The sequence below is a fragment of the Haliaeetus leucocephalus genome, unplaced genomic scaffold (genome assembly GCF_000737465.1).
Source record: "Haliaeetus leucocephalus isolate CR32 unplaced genomic scaffold, Haliaeetus_leucocephalus-4.0 Scaffold784, whole genome shotgun sequence".
Classification (NCBI taxonomy): domain Eukaryota; kingdom Metazoa; phylum Chordata; class Aves; order Accipitriformes; family Accipitridae; genus Haliaeetus; species Haliaeetus leucocephalus.
Genome location: NW_010973220.1, coordinates 5,646,984 through 5,663,634, shown reverse-complemented (window position 1 = coordinate 5,663,634; position 16,651 = coordinate 5,646,984). Strand labels below are relative to the sequence as shown.

General features: G+C 40.6%; 1 protein-coding gene across 1 annotated transcript in view; it reads right to left on the bottom strand.

The window, feature by feature from the left end:
• Nucleotides 1-6,590: 6,590 nt before the first annotated feature.
• The window catches only part of LOC104840535 (glypican-6-like), a 475,472-nt gene continuing 465,411 nt past the window's right edge, over nucleotides 6,591-16,651 (bottom strand). The window contains exons 5-7 of the mRNA XM_010581508.1: nucleotides 11,523-11,666; nucleotides 6,935-6,974; nucleotides 6,591-6,769 (exon numbers count right to left, since the gene is read on the bottom strand). Coding sequence (XP_010579810.1) covers nucleotides 6,591-6,769; nucleotides 6,935-6,974; nucleotides 11,523-11,666 — 363 coding nt within the window. The remainder of the gene's footprint in view (nucleotides 6,770-6,934; nucleotides 6,975-11,522; nucleotides 11,667-16,651) is intronic.

Sequence of the window (16,651 nt, the reverse complement as noted above, 5' to 3'; positions counted from 1 at the left end):
CTAATTCCTGTCATTTCTGCATATATATCACACTTCTAATATATGAGTACTACAGGTATGTTATATTAAAAAAGGCAATGCACTTCAAGCAATTAGCTTTTTACTTTAGTTGCTGTAGGAGCTCCTTAGGTAACACAGTTACTATTATGTACTGGAAAATTTTATGGGCTTGAATGTTTAAGGAGAAAAACAACTTTCATTTCAGTCTGTTTTCATTTGGGTTCCTATATAGTATTTATGCTGTCTAAATATATAATAGGAAAGCAAAATTTCCCACACTTTAAAGCAAAGGCAATTGTCCTAGGGACTGTTAAGAGCTGGTTGTGTATCAGCAACGTGGTTTGCTCCCATACAAATGAATAGCAATGTCAGTTGTCCATCAGGCTCCGGCAGTGAGTTAGTCTTGCCTGAATTTAAAAGCTCTCAGTGTGGGTGTTGACATGTGAGCTAGGTGTCAAAGAACCCCACCACAGACAGCGGAGACCTGGGGTGGGATTCAGTTGCCCGCACACAAGGATCCACTGCCTTTGGAGGCCTTCCCTCTCTTCTACATGCCAGTACAGGTCTCCCATAGGTCCTGCACCATACCTGAGACCCTCACGTGAAGGCCCTAGGTGCCTCTCTCTGGACAGCCTCTTAGTCAGGTGGAGTCTAGGGAGTTATTCAGGTGGCCAGCTGCCTCCTTTTGGTCTAATTTAGGATCTTATGAGTAGCTCCTAGATCCCTTATTCAATACAGAAATAAATGAATCTAATGCCATTTTGGAGTCCTCTGGAGCATCCAGAAGACTGAACAACTTGGTCCTTAGGACACCTGTTAGCTCCTTGCAGATGCCTAGAGAGTTCAGGGCATCTCACTTGGCACAAGGCACTTGCGTTTCAGCAAGTGAATTCTGCCTGTTACTGACCACCTTGACTAGCTCTCCATTGCTACCATGGGAGATTAACAAACCCAGCTCCACAGAGCACCTGTATTACAGACATCAAGACACAGTGAATTCCATTTCTTATATACCAGAAATGACATGTACATGACATACATTCAGTGCAGAAGCAGCAAAACCCAAGAAAACCAACAAGAAGACATGTACATGATGGTCATTGATGATTGCTGCCACCAGATCGCAAAGCCACCAGAACAAGGTGAACTTGTGAGCATCTACTCAGTCCCCAGTGAGTACACCTAAGTCCTAAATTCTAAGAGCCTCAATCACATTCACTTCGGTAGGGCTATTTGTGGAGCCGTCAGGTATCGACTGCTCAGCAGGGGTTAATCTAACTCAGCTCTAGCCCTCTGTAAGGTAAATATCTTTTAAAGCCTGAAGTTCTTCATAGTTAACAGAGAAACATTGGCACTTCCACGGAGCTATTAATACAATCTCTGGCAGATGTCTACATTAGACTGGGAATTAAGCCCAGAAAATGCCTGCTTTCTTAACCAACTGTGGAGGGAGTTGTCCTGGTTTCAGCTGGGATGTAGTTAACTGTCTTCCTAGTAGCTGGTACAGTGCTATGTTTTGAGTTCAGTATGTGAAGAATGTTGATAACACTGATGTTTTCAGTTGGTGCTCAGTAGTGTTTAGACTAAAGTCAAGGATTTTTCAGCTTCTCATCCCCAGCCAGCGAGAAAGCTGGAGGGGCACAAGAAGTTGGCACAGGACACAGCCAGGGCAGCTGACCCAAACTGGCCAATGGGGTATTCCATACCATGGGACGTCATGCCCAGTATATAAACTGGGGGGAGTGGGGGCGGGGAATCGCCGCTCGGGGACTAACTGGGTGTCGGTCGGCGGGTGGTGAGCAATTGCCCTGCGCATCATTTGTACATTCTAATCCTTTTATTATTACTGCTGTCATTTTATTAGTGTTATCACTATCATTATTAGTTTCTTCTTTTCTGTTCTATTAAACCGTTCTTATCTCAACCCCCAAGTTTTACTTCTTTCCCTGATTTTCTCCCCCATCCCACTGGGTGGGGGGGGAGTAGTGAGCAGCTGCGTGGTGCTTAGTTGCTGCCTGGGGTTAAACCACGACAGGAGTTCGTACTACTAAGTCCTAATCCTGTAGCTGGAGTTCTCTATTACTGTGTACCTCTGTACACACCAGTGTCCAGAGTGGGATCTGCTGAAACGTCTTGCAGGCGTTCTCCTATTTTCCATGGTGACTAAGTATCTGGAGTGGTTATATGGGAGCTATGCATTTTGCCCTGATGTGGAGCTGTGATGCTTCTAGGGCCCACAGGCAGACCTAGGATCCAAAAAGTGCTGCTGGGTCTGCTAACAGATGCACAACCTTAGACTCCTCCTTAGTTGATGATGGATAAAATTAGATACGATGAATCCTTTCCTTCCCCCTTCCCCCGTATTATTAAATGTCTTGGCTTTCCCATCAATGAGTATCTGTAACTAGCCACTCAAGCTTTGCTGTTTACAGGCAACTGCCTTATAGAAGCATCCTGTATTGCTATCCCAACAAAGAGATGAAAGCAGAAGGAAAATATAGGAAATATTTCCTAATGTAAAGTATTTGTTTTTGACTAAAGAAAGTTCACAAGAGGGTCACTATTTGTATGAAGGTAAACCTTTTTAGTCCTTGTATTTTATCTCCCCTCTAACCACTAGTGATACACACAGAAGTCCATGAAATGTCAATTTCTGTCTATTACAACCAAAGAAAAACATACGAGATGTTTGGCTTGGGAAATCAGTTTTCAGTCTGCTGTAACCTACTATTTGTTATAAGTGGAGTCCGGCATTGCACACTCCTGTTAGGAGTTCACAATATATCTGTGTGCTGCAGTCTAGCAAGATAAAAATAGCTGCAAAAGGCTGGAGAAGACTAATTGCCAATAGCACATTTTTCTTTGGAGAGTGAGAATCACTATTTGCAATTAATTCAGAAATTACCAAAGCTTTAATTTCTCTGTTGGTATCTACACTTACACACAACTAACTTCGTTGCTGAAAAGACATTTTATGGTCTGTAGTCACTTGCACAAAAGGACCCTCTAATCCTCTAGTGGCAAAGGAGCTGGTGAAATATTACAAAATCCATTTTATATGGAAACTTAGAACTTGTTGGTTGTACTCATATTAACAATGCAAGAATTCATCACAGTGTAACACCCTCCAGGCAGGTAGTCAGTCATCGTAGTTACTGTCATGTTACTTGCAAGCATCTAAATGAGCATGGTTTATGCACTGCAAGCGGGGACACAAGCCCTGCTACCAATTTTTAAACCATATTTTTTCTTTTAATATCATGTCAAAATGCTAAAGTCCAGAGGATGTTTATATAGTCACTATCTTTCTTTAGCATTAACAAGAACATTAAGAATTCACTTTTCCTTCTGCACAGATTCATGCACAGACAGATGAAATGAAATGTGATCTATCTTTCAGCTGGAAGAGCAGTGTTGATAAATTTCCTGCTTAGATTCATCTTCCAGAGGCTGATAATACAAACTTTCTGTATATTGGGAAAAAACCCCTAGTCTTTATTGAACAGAGGCTAAAACATCAAATGGAAGGAAGTGGATTTTAATCCAGATTTACAAGGGGGAGTTGCCATTGAATAAAACTTGTGCAGCCTCCGAATGAACTATTTTTGTTGGAGACTAGCCATCCTTCTAGGTACCTGATGATACCAAAATGATGAGTTATGATTACAAGTATGATTGGAACTATGTATCAATATATTTTATAGACCAAAATCTCCTTTGTATGCATTTGATTCATAGAGCCTAGCTCCAAGGCCCAGCATTACGGTTACATTTAGACATCTACAAATTGGATGTCTGAGCTAATCATCCAGATTCTCTTCTTACTCAGTGGGAAGAAATGGGTAATCCAGATTCTTGTCATCTCCAAATGAATATCTTAAGCAAGGTCTGGAGGTGCCTAATTCTCTCCATCGATTAGTAAAGGAATGAGGTGATAGCTCAGACTTTGATAGCAACATTAGAAACATGAAAAGCTAGGGCAAATAAATCCCACTTCATGTTAGTCTGGTTTGATATGGCACAGATGTGCAAACTTTACCCTACGTATCTTTCTTTTCTTTACCCTAATAGCCAAGCTCAGGAATCACATAGTTTCTCAACATACAACAAATGAAGACCCATGACTATGCCATTTCTTCGTCTTACTGTGTGCAGACAAGTCTAGTAATAGAGAGTGGATTCTGCCTACAGGTTTTGTATTCCTCATGTCTGTAACAGGGATACATAATACCATTCATACCCCTAAGACTTTCCTGGAAATGAGATGATGACTCTCAGTGGTCTTCACGCCCATGAGATAAAGGAAGTTCAACTAGTACTAACAAGTACATTTTTAGAAGATGTTCAAGCAGGCACTGCGTTCCATGAGACAGGCAACATATCACTTTTCAGGCAAGGCAGACACTGCACGGCAATTAAGATTGTGCATTTTTTTTCCTTGACAACTAATTAAGGTAGATCTGTCTTTCCTGTTACCGTTGGAAGACGGTCTTTCCTTACTAAGCAGGGCCCGAACAGCAGGCAGACCCATTCCACCTGAAGACATTGGCAACCACTGTAATAAAGCTCTTAGTAACCGCCTCACGCGCGTTAGGAATGCACTGCATCAGATACAGCAGCATGCAGAACCATTCAGCTGGGGGATGGAATAATATCGCTGTTTTTAAAAACAGGACTCTGGCAGGTCTCCCAGGAGGGTTCTGACAGCCACCATCATTCATCCGCCTTTGCCACCCGAAACTGGTATTAACCATGAGGGAAAAAGTGATTGCACACACTTAAACTTACTTAGATATTGCTGTGACACAGAAACTGAGAATAAACAAAGCCTGACACTAAGCAAACACCTATTTTTGGAGAACCACACAAATCCTAAATCTGACACCAAATGACCACGACAGATGTTGTAAAACATATTTATTCATTGTGCATATTGTGTCCAGACAGCTAATCAGAAACAGGACTCTGTTTAAGCACACAAAACCTGAAACTGGAGGAGCTGTACACCTTACGTTTTACAGGAGTTATCTGCTGATTAACGTCACACAGGGTGAAACGGCGTATCCAACAGCACAGCACCTAAGGGTTGCGGGGGGAGTAGCCTATGGGAAGTCAGTGGGCTTCTAAAACACTCGCATGAGCCTGTCATCTTCACTCTTAAGAGTGTCACCAAAACCTCCCGAGCTATGAAGTCTTTTACAGGCTCATTGTTTGTATCTTTCCCTATGGCCTCTGTGTGCAGAAGGTGTCTGAAAAATTAATCTCAGTATTTTAAACCCTCTAAGATTTATACCTACTGGATTTTATTCTAGGGCCTCTTGAGACATAGAGTGTTGAGAATAAACATCCTATCTCAGGAAAATTGTGCTACCACTGTGTATATTTAACATTTCTAGACTCTGGACTAAATGGATCCTAACAAAACTGAAACAAACTCCACTTTCAGGAGTGCCCCAGAGGATTCCCTAGGCAATTCAGATCAATGTCTTCCTAGCATACTGTCCTGTTAATTTTAGTCTTTTATAGCTAAAATGCAAAGCAGATTCTTTTTTTTTTTTAATCGTATTTTCTACTTCATATAGTTTAGGAGCACTGGGAAGGAATTGTTCACAACAGATTTGTTAGGTTACTACTGCATTTTTTTATTGTAACAAAAATCATTACACAATGGAATAAAAAAAATTTAAAAAATAGGACTGAATGGACACTTAAAATACATCCCGCTCTATTCCTAAAAAAATGTTTCAGGGTCTTTTGCTCATGGAAATTGAGACTTTATTTACTTTTACTTTAAGGAAGGCAGGAAGGAAAATAAAAGAACATTCTCCTACAAAGTGTGACACAATATATCCCCCTCCCCAGGGTAAAGAGCATGAAAGGTTTTCTTTTTCAGACTGGGTGCGTGCTCGTCCACTTATCTATGCAGCCATTATACTGTGCTTGAATGTAAATCACTTGCAAAATGCCACGGCCAATTTCTTTGTTGCCTATCTCCATAGTATGCATGTGCATTATGTATTATATGGCTAATAGTGCATCAGCTCCCTTGTGGAAAATCAGGAAAGCTTCCATGTCCTCCTGAAAGAAAATGTGGAATTATTTTATACACGTCCAGCCAGGTCAGGCTGCAGTATGTTCTCGGGAGAAATTCCAGCTGAATTAAGGCAGCACTGTGCCGTACAGTGGTGCGGTGGATACAGAGGTACTTGAGGCAGCTCAAACGCAGGAGGTAGTATGGCTATATCAGCATGGTGCTCTCTGTAGACTAATTAGTCCTGCTAAGACGCAGGATATAATAGTCCAAGCTAAATGCTTTGAGGTATTTCACAAGTGAGATGATGCATATCTGCGTGGTGCTCTGTTCTTTCCTTCCTTCCCCCTGGGCCGTGCTGAACCCTGCCGAGACGGCCGCCTGTCTGAAACTTCTAACGTTCACAAAAACTTACAAAGCTGGAAACCGTAAGGGAATCCGCTTTGCCAAGCTCCCACAGAGAAGCTCAGCGGTTTGCCTGAGATCGGACAGCAAGACAGGGACAATTCTAGGGTGAGAGCCCAGGAAGGCCGGGGACCTTGTTCCCGTTGCTCCGGTGCTATCCCAGCACCACCGCGGCGTCCGCAAGGCAGCACACGCGGACGTGGGCTCTGAGACCGTGGGGACGCTCACGCCAGCTTTTAGCTCGCAGAGCGAATACCTGTGCTCCTTTCTGGGGGTGAAGCATCATCCTCGAAGGGGGAGAAAAATACTGGAAGGAACCAGGAGCTCGGGGCACTGGGCAGAATTAAAACAGCCAGAATGCAAAATTACGGAAAGAACTGCTAGCGTTTTAGCCTATAAGACACACACAAAGTAAAGATGGTGAAGATGAAACTTAAGAAGTGTTTTGCCCAGCATTGTACAACGACAAATGGGAATGAAGGTGAAGAATAAGAATACCAAAGCTTACACCATGTTGCATTGTCCTCCAGATAGTCCTCTGGGAAGCAAGAGGGAAACAGATTCAGGGAACAGAAAAACAAAACAAAACAAAACAAAATAAACCACAGGTTATACCAAACAGGCAACCACAGAGAAGATAACGAGTCTTTACAAGCAGTTGATTTTAAATGAGAAATTTTAGATCACGCTGTACAGAAGCAGCTGAGCTCAGTGGTTAAAAACATTTAATTTCTGAGAGTATTTATCTTACTGAACTTCAGGTGTAATTGCTAGATGCTTAGACTAAGGTTGTCACTTTTTGGCTCTTTGTAGAAGAGGGATATGGAATGATTTCTCTGAGCTGTTTAAACGTATTCTTTGGGATGAGATGAATCGTGCTTTATAAATATTTGATCTCAATTCAGTTGCCTAAACCTATGTTTAGACAACTGAATGAAAACCTTTATTTCTCTCTGTTAACAGTAAAAACCGCAGTCATCTAGACTTCAAATCTAGATAGCTGGTTATAGGTATCTAAACTATGGATCTCTATATTGAATCAGAGAAGTCCTTGTTTTTGCTTCTGTTACAGTCAGTAAAGAAATAGGGTGGAATCCAGTTACCTAAATATTGGCATAGCAAGTGAACTTAGTAGCTCTGAGGTATTCTGTCTTACTTCCAGCCAGGTCTCCTGTAACTTGCCTTTCACATTTGGACATCCTGAAGACCACAGGCATCTCAAATAGCATTAGGTGACCATGTTTCTGTAGCTGAATTCCACCCAGAGGGACGTGCAGAGAACAGCTGGGGCTCAGTTCTGTTCTCCCACCTGGACGCCACATAGTAGGCATCCTCTAGGGTGTTCTACCCGGCCAGGCCAGGAGGGCATAAGCATCCCAAATTACTGTCCTATCTGCCAGCTCAATTAGATGTCTCAGATACTCCGAGGCATCTCAGTGTTGCAAATCTACATGTGGGTATCATCTCAGTTGAGCCTTTCACTTCCCAGTCTGTGAGAGGTGTCTGGGACAGATGGGGTGAATCACTCTCCCAAGACGTGTGTCTCTCTCCATTGACTTCAGAAAGAGCCTGACTTTTAGGCCCTGTGCTGTGAAGATGGGATTGAATTGCCTGAGCATAGGGATCTTGAATTGCTTGAGGTGCTGCAGCGTATTCTACCCAGCTCCCCACTGCTGCTTCAGAAGTATATTGGTCTCCTCTAGACCTGTGCCATATCTGCTGGTCCCATGTTTCAGATACTCCGGGGTGTCTTAGATGGTGCTTTACACCCATGCTTAGACAACTCTCTCAAGCTCTATATAACTTCCTAAATACATGTGATGCATTTTAAACCAGTGATACCACTGCTTTTGGGGGATATTTGATTTTTTTTCACTTTTCTCACAATTTATTTTGATCTATGTCTTATTTATTAAATGTTACTGGTTACAGCTATGACAATATCACAGCAAAACCACTTTCCCTCCTCTTGGAATGGAATAGTTGGATTAATCACACAAGTGCAGGCAAGAATGAAGGAGCACTTTCTCAGATGAGTTCAGTAACTGGTGATGTCAGTGAAGGCTTCTTATGAGGGGTCCTTTGTGCAACACACCTGATAAAATATGCTCAACTGAATTAAGCTTCTAAATGGGGATATGAGCAGGAGTAAAAAAAAATTGGTTCAGATACGCTACATGTTTGTATAAGACTGAGATGCAGAGGAAATATTTTCTAAACTCGGTCTCTTCCGGGGACATGCTGTCAAAGACAGATGAAAGCAGAATTGTTTGTCACTTCTTTTGAGGTTTACATAGCTGCATGTTTGGACTTTGCGATGACAGTTTACAGTTAAGTGGTCTGACAGTGTTTTATGAATACAAACTCCAGAATAGACTTTTAAAAGCATTAACATAACACTGAACAGTCAGCTGACTCACAAGGAAAGATTTGTTTCTTCTATCTATAATAATCAAAAGGGGCTTTAACTGTTTGGCACTACTAGCAAAATGCTAATTGCTGTACGTTTGTGTTAAGCAAGCAATAGAAAATGATCAGTGTGCAGACTGGAAAACTGTTGCGAGTGGGATTCTCCTTATGTCCTGTTCGCAATGCAAGGGTTAGGAGGATCTCAATGAAGCTGGTCCTCCAGGCTCTGTCTATAGTTAATGAAGAGAGATACGTGATTCAGGGAATGATTCAGCACATTAAACCCTGAGGATCTAATGCAGGCAGGTTGAATGGCGCTCCTGCGAGGCAGGAGTGCCGCATTTATCTCCTTCCGGATAAAATTACCCAAGTTGGTGTGAGATGCAGGCAGTGACCTTTCCCAAGTGCTGATAAGGGATTACAGCTCTGAAACAAGGCCTTCTGCTCTCATCCACATAAACAGCCCTTCCTCTCTCCAGCTGAGGTCAGTGGCCTTCTTGAGGCTAACGTGAGGGATTGTTGGTGTCAGCCCGAAAGGAGATAACACAGGCATCGCTGCCATTTGGAGATGGATTTCGTACCAACACTCATCACTAACAGACCATAAATAGTTATTTTAAATATCACCAGCAAGAAAAACAAATAGGCATTTGGCTTGAACACCTTTTAAAGTAACAGCAGCAATGCTAAGATCTTTGTTTTTTCTGAAATGATGCACGAACAAACCTAGTTAAATCATACAGACTCAAGTTCCCCTTTGAAAGTCTACAAGATATTAGGAGTTATAAAGGATTATCTGCATTGGCAATTTTCATTAGTTACAGCCTTTAAAGGCTGGCAGCATGTGACGTCTCTGCTTTATTCAGGATGCTGCTCAGAATTTGGAAGCTTGTAGTTAAAAAAGGATATTAATGTGTTTAGAAGTATTCTCTTTATGTCAATATGGAATGTTTCTTAAACCTGTCTTTTTCATTGCAAAAATGCTTGAACTGTTCTTACGACATGAGAGTACTCCAAGCTGAACTGTGCTACCAGCCTTCCTTTTTATGCTCTTCCTCCCACTTTCTCCGTTTGCAGCCTTTAGTTTTGACAGAGCATGACTGAAACCTACAGTCTTTGGTGACCTTTCACTTCGCCTTGGCCAATTCTAGATTAAGATCCAGGCCTCTGCACTGAGCAAAACACAAGGGCTGGTTCTCTGCATCTAAAGTGAAAGGGTAAAATTAAGATCCCATCAAACACGGATCGAGTATTGCCAGCCAGATTTTTATCCTGAGATGCTACACTGGGTTATGAACAAGCTGCAGTAGAAAGACCCAAGTCTACAATGGAGGTAAACATCTTCTTTTCTGCTTCTCCTTTTAGGATAACCAGGCTACATTATTTCCAGAAGAGCAGAGAACTAACAAACATTGCTTTTAGCTGCAGGGTAATCCCACGTCTTGACTAGAAATGCCATGTCATTTTCCAGCTGAATTGCCATGAAGATTGACAGAATACAGTAGATAGAATACAGCACAGACAGGTGATTGGAAGGACTTGCGCTGTGGAAGACTACTGTGATCATCAAAGGAATTTGCTGAATGATGGTGTCAAGAAGATACCCAGGTCCTTATCTGAATTAGTATGGTTGCGTTCCTGCTCAGCGATTTAAGCTGCATATCGGAGAAACCTCTAGACGTTTTAGGCTCGTGATCAGAACCATAGCAAGACGTTTTGGTGCCCTAGTGCAGCCAGCACATGCCTGGCACCCAGCGGGAGTGCAGCTCGCCAAAACCTCATACCCCCAACGAAGGGTGGCTCTTTCCAGCTGGGCGCTCCTCTCCCCTTGCTCTTGCTACGGCCCTGAGCACGGCTCTCTTCGGCAAGAGAGGCCAATGCTGTGCAAGCCTTCAGCAATAAGCTCGGAGGGTATGCGATACAGTCTGGTTTGATTCAGACGCTTTACGACTCTTTAATTTTGCTCATTGGCTTTACCTCGAGATGATTGCTGAGACAGTATTAACAGCTATAATAATTAGCCTGCTATAAATCTATAGATGTATAAATAGCAGGAACATCAAAGTCTGAAATGTGAATCCAATGACTCGTAGTAAAGAAAATAATCTTATGTTAAAGTCTTGTTTTCAAAATGATTGAATGAATAAAGCAAGACTAGTGATCACTGAAGTTTTAGCTGATTATAGTCAATTTTTGAGATGGATGGAAATAAAGCAGTGGTAATTTTATAATTAAGTAAAGAAGTAGAACAAATCAACGTGCCTTTGCAAGTGTGTATGTTAAAGAACTAGCTGCTAAAATTTCTTTAATACCTAAAAACATTTTTAATAAAATAAAAAAAAAAACATAAAATATTGCTATAGATCAATTTTCAAAGAGAATTTATACTGCAAAGTACCTGCCATGGATCATCTGGTTTTTGGCCTCCAGAAAAGAGCTTATTTTCTTCTAACATTTCTAATACATAAAAACTAAGTCATATTGTTCTCCTACAATGCAATTCTGTACCGTTTCCAATGGAGAAAAAAAGATTTACTGAATGCTGGAAAAGCTGGCACAGAAACTATGTAGAGTGATTATGAAATTATTAAAAAAAAATTGTCAGGAGATTACCACTCTTCTACTATATTACAAAGCCATTTCTATTAATTTGAAAATGGAATATATTTTGCCTTACCAGCCTATCCAAACTTGTGCCAGCAGCAGTTGTAGGTCGCTCCTCTGGGTTATATGGTCTAAACCGGGTATTGAAGTTTTCAGGGACAGAACGGGAAGATCTCAGGGCAGGTGCTGGTTTAGGTTGGCCACATCCTTGGAAAACCTGAAAAAGATGTTGTAGGTTATATTAAAATCATAAAAAAAAAGGAAGCTGGTATTTTATAGCCTCTTTACTCTCTCTTTCATATATTTGAAACCAGCTTTGACTGACATTTTGATAATAGTGAATTGAGCACTTGCCCTGCATTAAAACTCAGGTTAATAATTAAGCATTATTAATTGCTCAGTGAAGGTATAAAAACATATAGGGACCTTAAAACCCCCTTAATTTAGGAAGGTGATTATTGTAAGAAGTTAACATCTGAAAGCATTTTAATTGCTGTCTTTCCAGGAAGAGAAATGAGCAAAAGGAAGTCCTTTGTGGCAGGACTTAGTTAATAATAGTTTTAGGTTTTTTTTTAAAATGTGGTATTTACCCAGAATCACAGCTCATTCATAATCCCTACCCACAGCTCTTCCTACCTTGTAATTTTGTTTGTAGTCTGAGAGAAAAGGTCAATGATGAAATAGTCTTATAACAGGATAACTTTCTTATTCCCTACTAATCTCTCCCTAGAAGAGGGGTGAGGCATATTGAGTGGGCAACAGTGAGAATTATTTTCTGCTAGTGTGTTTGTTTTCTGGGTATAAAAAATCATGTTCAGGGTTATGAAATTTTTCATGTACTTCCATTTGGAAAAAAGTTTCAGTAGCATATATCTGGTGGATACTAAAGGACACAGAGGACACTTTTGACTATTGGATATCAAGTATATATATATCCCAGAGGAACCCTCCCAGAAGTTGCTTGGCTGAAAGGAGGTAGAATATTCAGAGTTAAATTTTTCAAGTGCTCTCCCAAGGATCCTAGCTTTTGCCTTCATACCAACTTTTTCAGTTCTGCAACCATCCTTCTTTTTTGTGACCATTGTATTTTGGCTGTTTCAACATTTTGTCTCCATTCAGAAGAAAAAAAAAAAATCACCATTTCTTGTAAGATATATTTTACAAAACCCTAAGGCCAGACACAAACTATCTGTCTTAATGTGCTTTGTGGAGGTGAAAACTCCTATGCAGGTGCTGTGTTTTATCTGTAGGACCAGATTACTCCTTTTTGTGTGGCAAATAAGATAGCAAGCTCACAAGCTATGCTGTGAGCCAGTGATCAAAACCAGTCATGTTTCATTTTTAGAGTTTGGATTTTCTGCTTTGAGTGGTTCTGTCCTGAAGTAGCCATGGATGGCATGACTTTTGTTGCTTTCAGGATACTTTAAAATTGGCTCTTAGTTAGGTTTTCTGATGTTAATTTAGAGGCCCCAAATGATTCAAAATTTGCTGAAAGAAACTGATTCTTACTAAATTTATGTCCAATCATCAGGTCTGTTTTGGCTCAAAGTCCAGCAAGTCAGCTGTTGTACAGCCATTGGGATTTTTAATTTATGAGTGGAATACTGCTTGGTCTGGTTTGAGAATATCTGTAAGATTTTTGTAAGAGTTTCTAGCCTCTCTAGTCATGAGGACTATTGGACAATAAATTCATTTAATCAACCAGGAAAGATGATTTTAGCTTTTAAAGTTCTAAATTTTTCATCAGGAAAGAATCTTTGAAGAAAATTCAACTAAGATTAATGTTCAGGATTTATAGATGATTGTGTATGATACTGTACATTTTAAAGGGGCAATTATATATGTTGGGGGCATCAGTTATACTTACAAAAGTTTATTCATATTTCTTCTGACTGAAGATAAGTTATATGCAGAAAACATAACTGTTTATTTAGAAATCTATGAAATCCCATTTAGTCAATTAAGCAATCAGATATTTGCTTACAAAGACAAGTGACAATTATCCAAAACATGCAACTTGACTCTCAGAGGAAAGGAAAGTGAGGGCACTATCTTCTCCTTAAATTTCACAGTGTGTGACTGTTAGGCTACTTGTATGACCATGTGGAGTAACTGCACGTGTACATAATTTATATTTCATTTTTTCTTATGACATACTGAAAAAACCCACAACTTTGTGGCATTTAGCTTCATAGAAATAGTTGTAGCAAGTAGTTTTATGTGAACAAATTTACATAAAGCCAGACAATAATAGAGATGGAAATTAGATAGCAATTTTTACATCACAGAAGAAGAAATAATTTACTTTTTAAATGGCTTCGCAGAAATGCACAAAGGATACAACATTCAGTTACTAACCTTTGGGTGCAAAAGAGACATCTTCTCATTTGCATCCAAGTATTAAGTGCCAGAACAGAGAATATAAAGCTGATACCTGAAATTAACAAATACTCCCTAAGAAGAACCACGTGACATGCTTTCTTCACAATGCTACTCAGAGATATTGAGTAATTTCTGGAAAAATATTCAGGTGTTTCATTACAGATGCTGGGAATTGGCAGCATAAATCCACTCTCTTTAAAAAATTGCATTTTATATATAATTGGTGCAGTCCACTGCATCCAAATTTAGAGAAGGGATTCCATTTGAAATTAAGAAACCTAAATTTAGGGGTATATATGTAGGTGTCTATATTTAAGCTAAACATCTAAGCTTCCATTTTAGACAGTGGAGATCAAAAGCTCCCTTCAGTTGCTCTCGCATCAGTATCTATAATAGTTTGTGGCATCCTGGGATGTCTGAGACGCCTGTTAAGACTGTCTTAACCCAAGACGATTCCGCACTGAACTGCAGCTAAAGCTCAGATGGGATTCCCTGGAGTGTCACAAAGAGCACTAGACCTCTGTGGTCAGGGATATGAACGAAGCCATGAGATCAAGTCAACAGAGCCAGTGAAGAATTACATCTATCGAGCTGACTAAATGGAGGCATCTACTTCAGGACTAGGATGTAGGTAGTGTAAAAAAAAGAGTGCTTTTCCCAGGAGAATTCGAAGTTTTGAATCCCAGCAGTTTGTTCTCTATGAAGCCTTGAGTCATTCTGTTATTTAGACATGTGCTAGTGCTCAGTGTTTTCTTATTGAGTGTATGACTCTGCTCCATTGACTCTTTCATATTCAGATAGAATGGCATTGATTTTTTCCTGAAATGGCATTATATTTTTCCTGCACAGAGCTCTGGAAAGAACACAGATAAATGAAGAGGTTTTGTTAACATGAAACTCGGGGGCTATTTTGAGAAGAACCTTGAATGTAGTTTTATTAAGATTTCCTCCTTATAAATAATGCACAGGTAGTCTGCTATGTCATGGCGCTCATTCATCCTTTTAGCTGAAGTAATTGCCAAAAAGGAACATATATATATATAGGTTAAAATGGCACATACATCAGCTTGGATAAAAGTAGATTTAAGACTTACTAAGGTGAGACTCAGTTATGGGATAGCCTTTATGAAAGTGGAAAAAATTTGGCGTGGCAGCCAAATGACACTTACAGAAGCCAAACATATCTGTATAGTACCAGACTGTTTAAAATGCAGAAAATAGGCCAGTGTGTCGTGGTTTGAGTAGCAACGAAGACACAATTATGCTGATGCCACCAGATTAGGAATTTTCTCAATTTTGAAGAAAAATGGATGTTATAACCTCTTTTCTGCTGTTTTTTGAGTTTTCCTCCACTTCTTGTGAATGAGCAATCTCTGCAGATGTCAACTAGTAAACATTTATATCGCTAAAACGGAACAGATGTAGGATTTACTCTTTGACTTGAAGCAGGAATCAAAGCTAATGGTACCGACAGCCTTATGGGAAGATTGTGAAGGCCCCAAGACATGTTTGTTTTGGCCAAGATTGAAATAAGCATTTCTGTGTTACGACTCTCTGAATATGACTCCCTGAATTACCTCAGGGAGAATGAGAATAAGAATAAGGTAAATGTATGCTATGACTAAGTCTTGGATATAAACTGAGCCATGGAAAACAATATACAGAATATGAAACTTTTACCTGAGAAATAATCAAGCTGTTGCTTAGCACTGAGTTTGGCACTATAATGTGCAAATACCGAAGAGGTGTCACTGGCAAATAACAAAGATGTTTCAGTAATGAAGATAACATGTCTCAGACATTATCCGGAGAAACCCAAAGTAAATCTATTGCAACCTGACTTCTACCAGAGGCAATCTTCAGGGAATACCACTGAAGTCTGGGTAGACCCAGATTGCAAAGCCTACTCTTAAAACGTGCTGAATGTGCTGATGTCTTGGGAGGCATCTCGGGCAGTCCAGACTGATTGATTTTGCACTCTGTGAGGTTTGGTTTGCAGAAGGTACTCCGTCAGAATGGCTGCAGGTGTTACATGATGAAGCTATGGAAACTGGTTTTGATGATCTTCAGTCCTGGCCTTTTTTTGGAGAAGGGAAACTTGGGTCTGACTCAGAGCGTGTGGCTTCCTCTAGCAGGAAGGCTTTGGGGTCTGACTTTCTAGACCATTGCTCCTTTTTGAAAAGCATCTCCAGAGATTGCAGCTGTCAGGGATGGGACTTGCCCTGAGGCAAAGCAAGGACCTCATGTGGCTGTCGTTCAGGAACATGACAGCCACCCAAGGTAAGCAGCCTATGAAGCCTAGAGATTTGTGGTCAGACTTTCTAGACAGCCAGTGCTGAATATAGACTGCAGAGAAATATCAAGGAACAGAGAAAGATTCCAGCCTCAGGATGAATTGGAGGATCTTAACGTAATACTTAACCGCTACCTGGTTAATGTGAACTGTGCTAAAAGAATCAACCACAATCAGCACACAAACAAGAAAAGTTAATGGCCTAGGAACAGAGGTGCTCCGTTTTATGCAGTGACAGGTACTGTGATGTGGCTGAGTCTGTATGTCCTTGGTCAGCAGAACAAAGGTAGAAGGGGTACGTGTGGCATCTCTATAATTCTCTGTCTCGATATTGATGTGCACCCATCAAGAGTGGAAGACAGAGGGTTTGCGTCTTCTGAGGAAATGAAAGACAAGGCGTGAACTCAAGCAATAAGCCCTGACTGTCTGCACTGATTAACTGTTAACTCATTGGCTTTTTCTTGGACTGCTCCAACTTGCTCTTGGCAGAATGAAACAGCTCCAGAGAAGGCAGCGCTCAGCAGCAT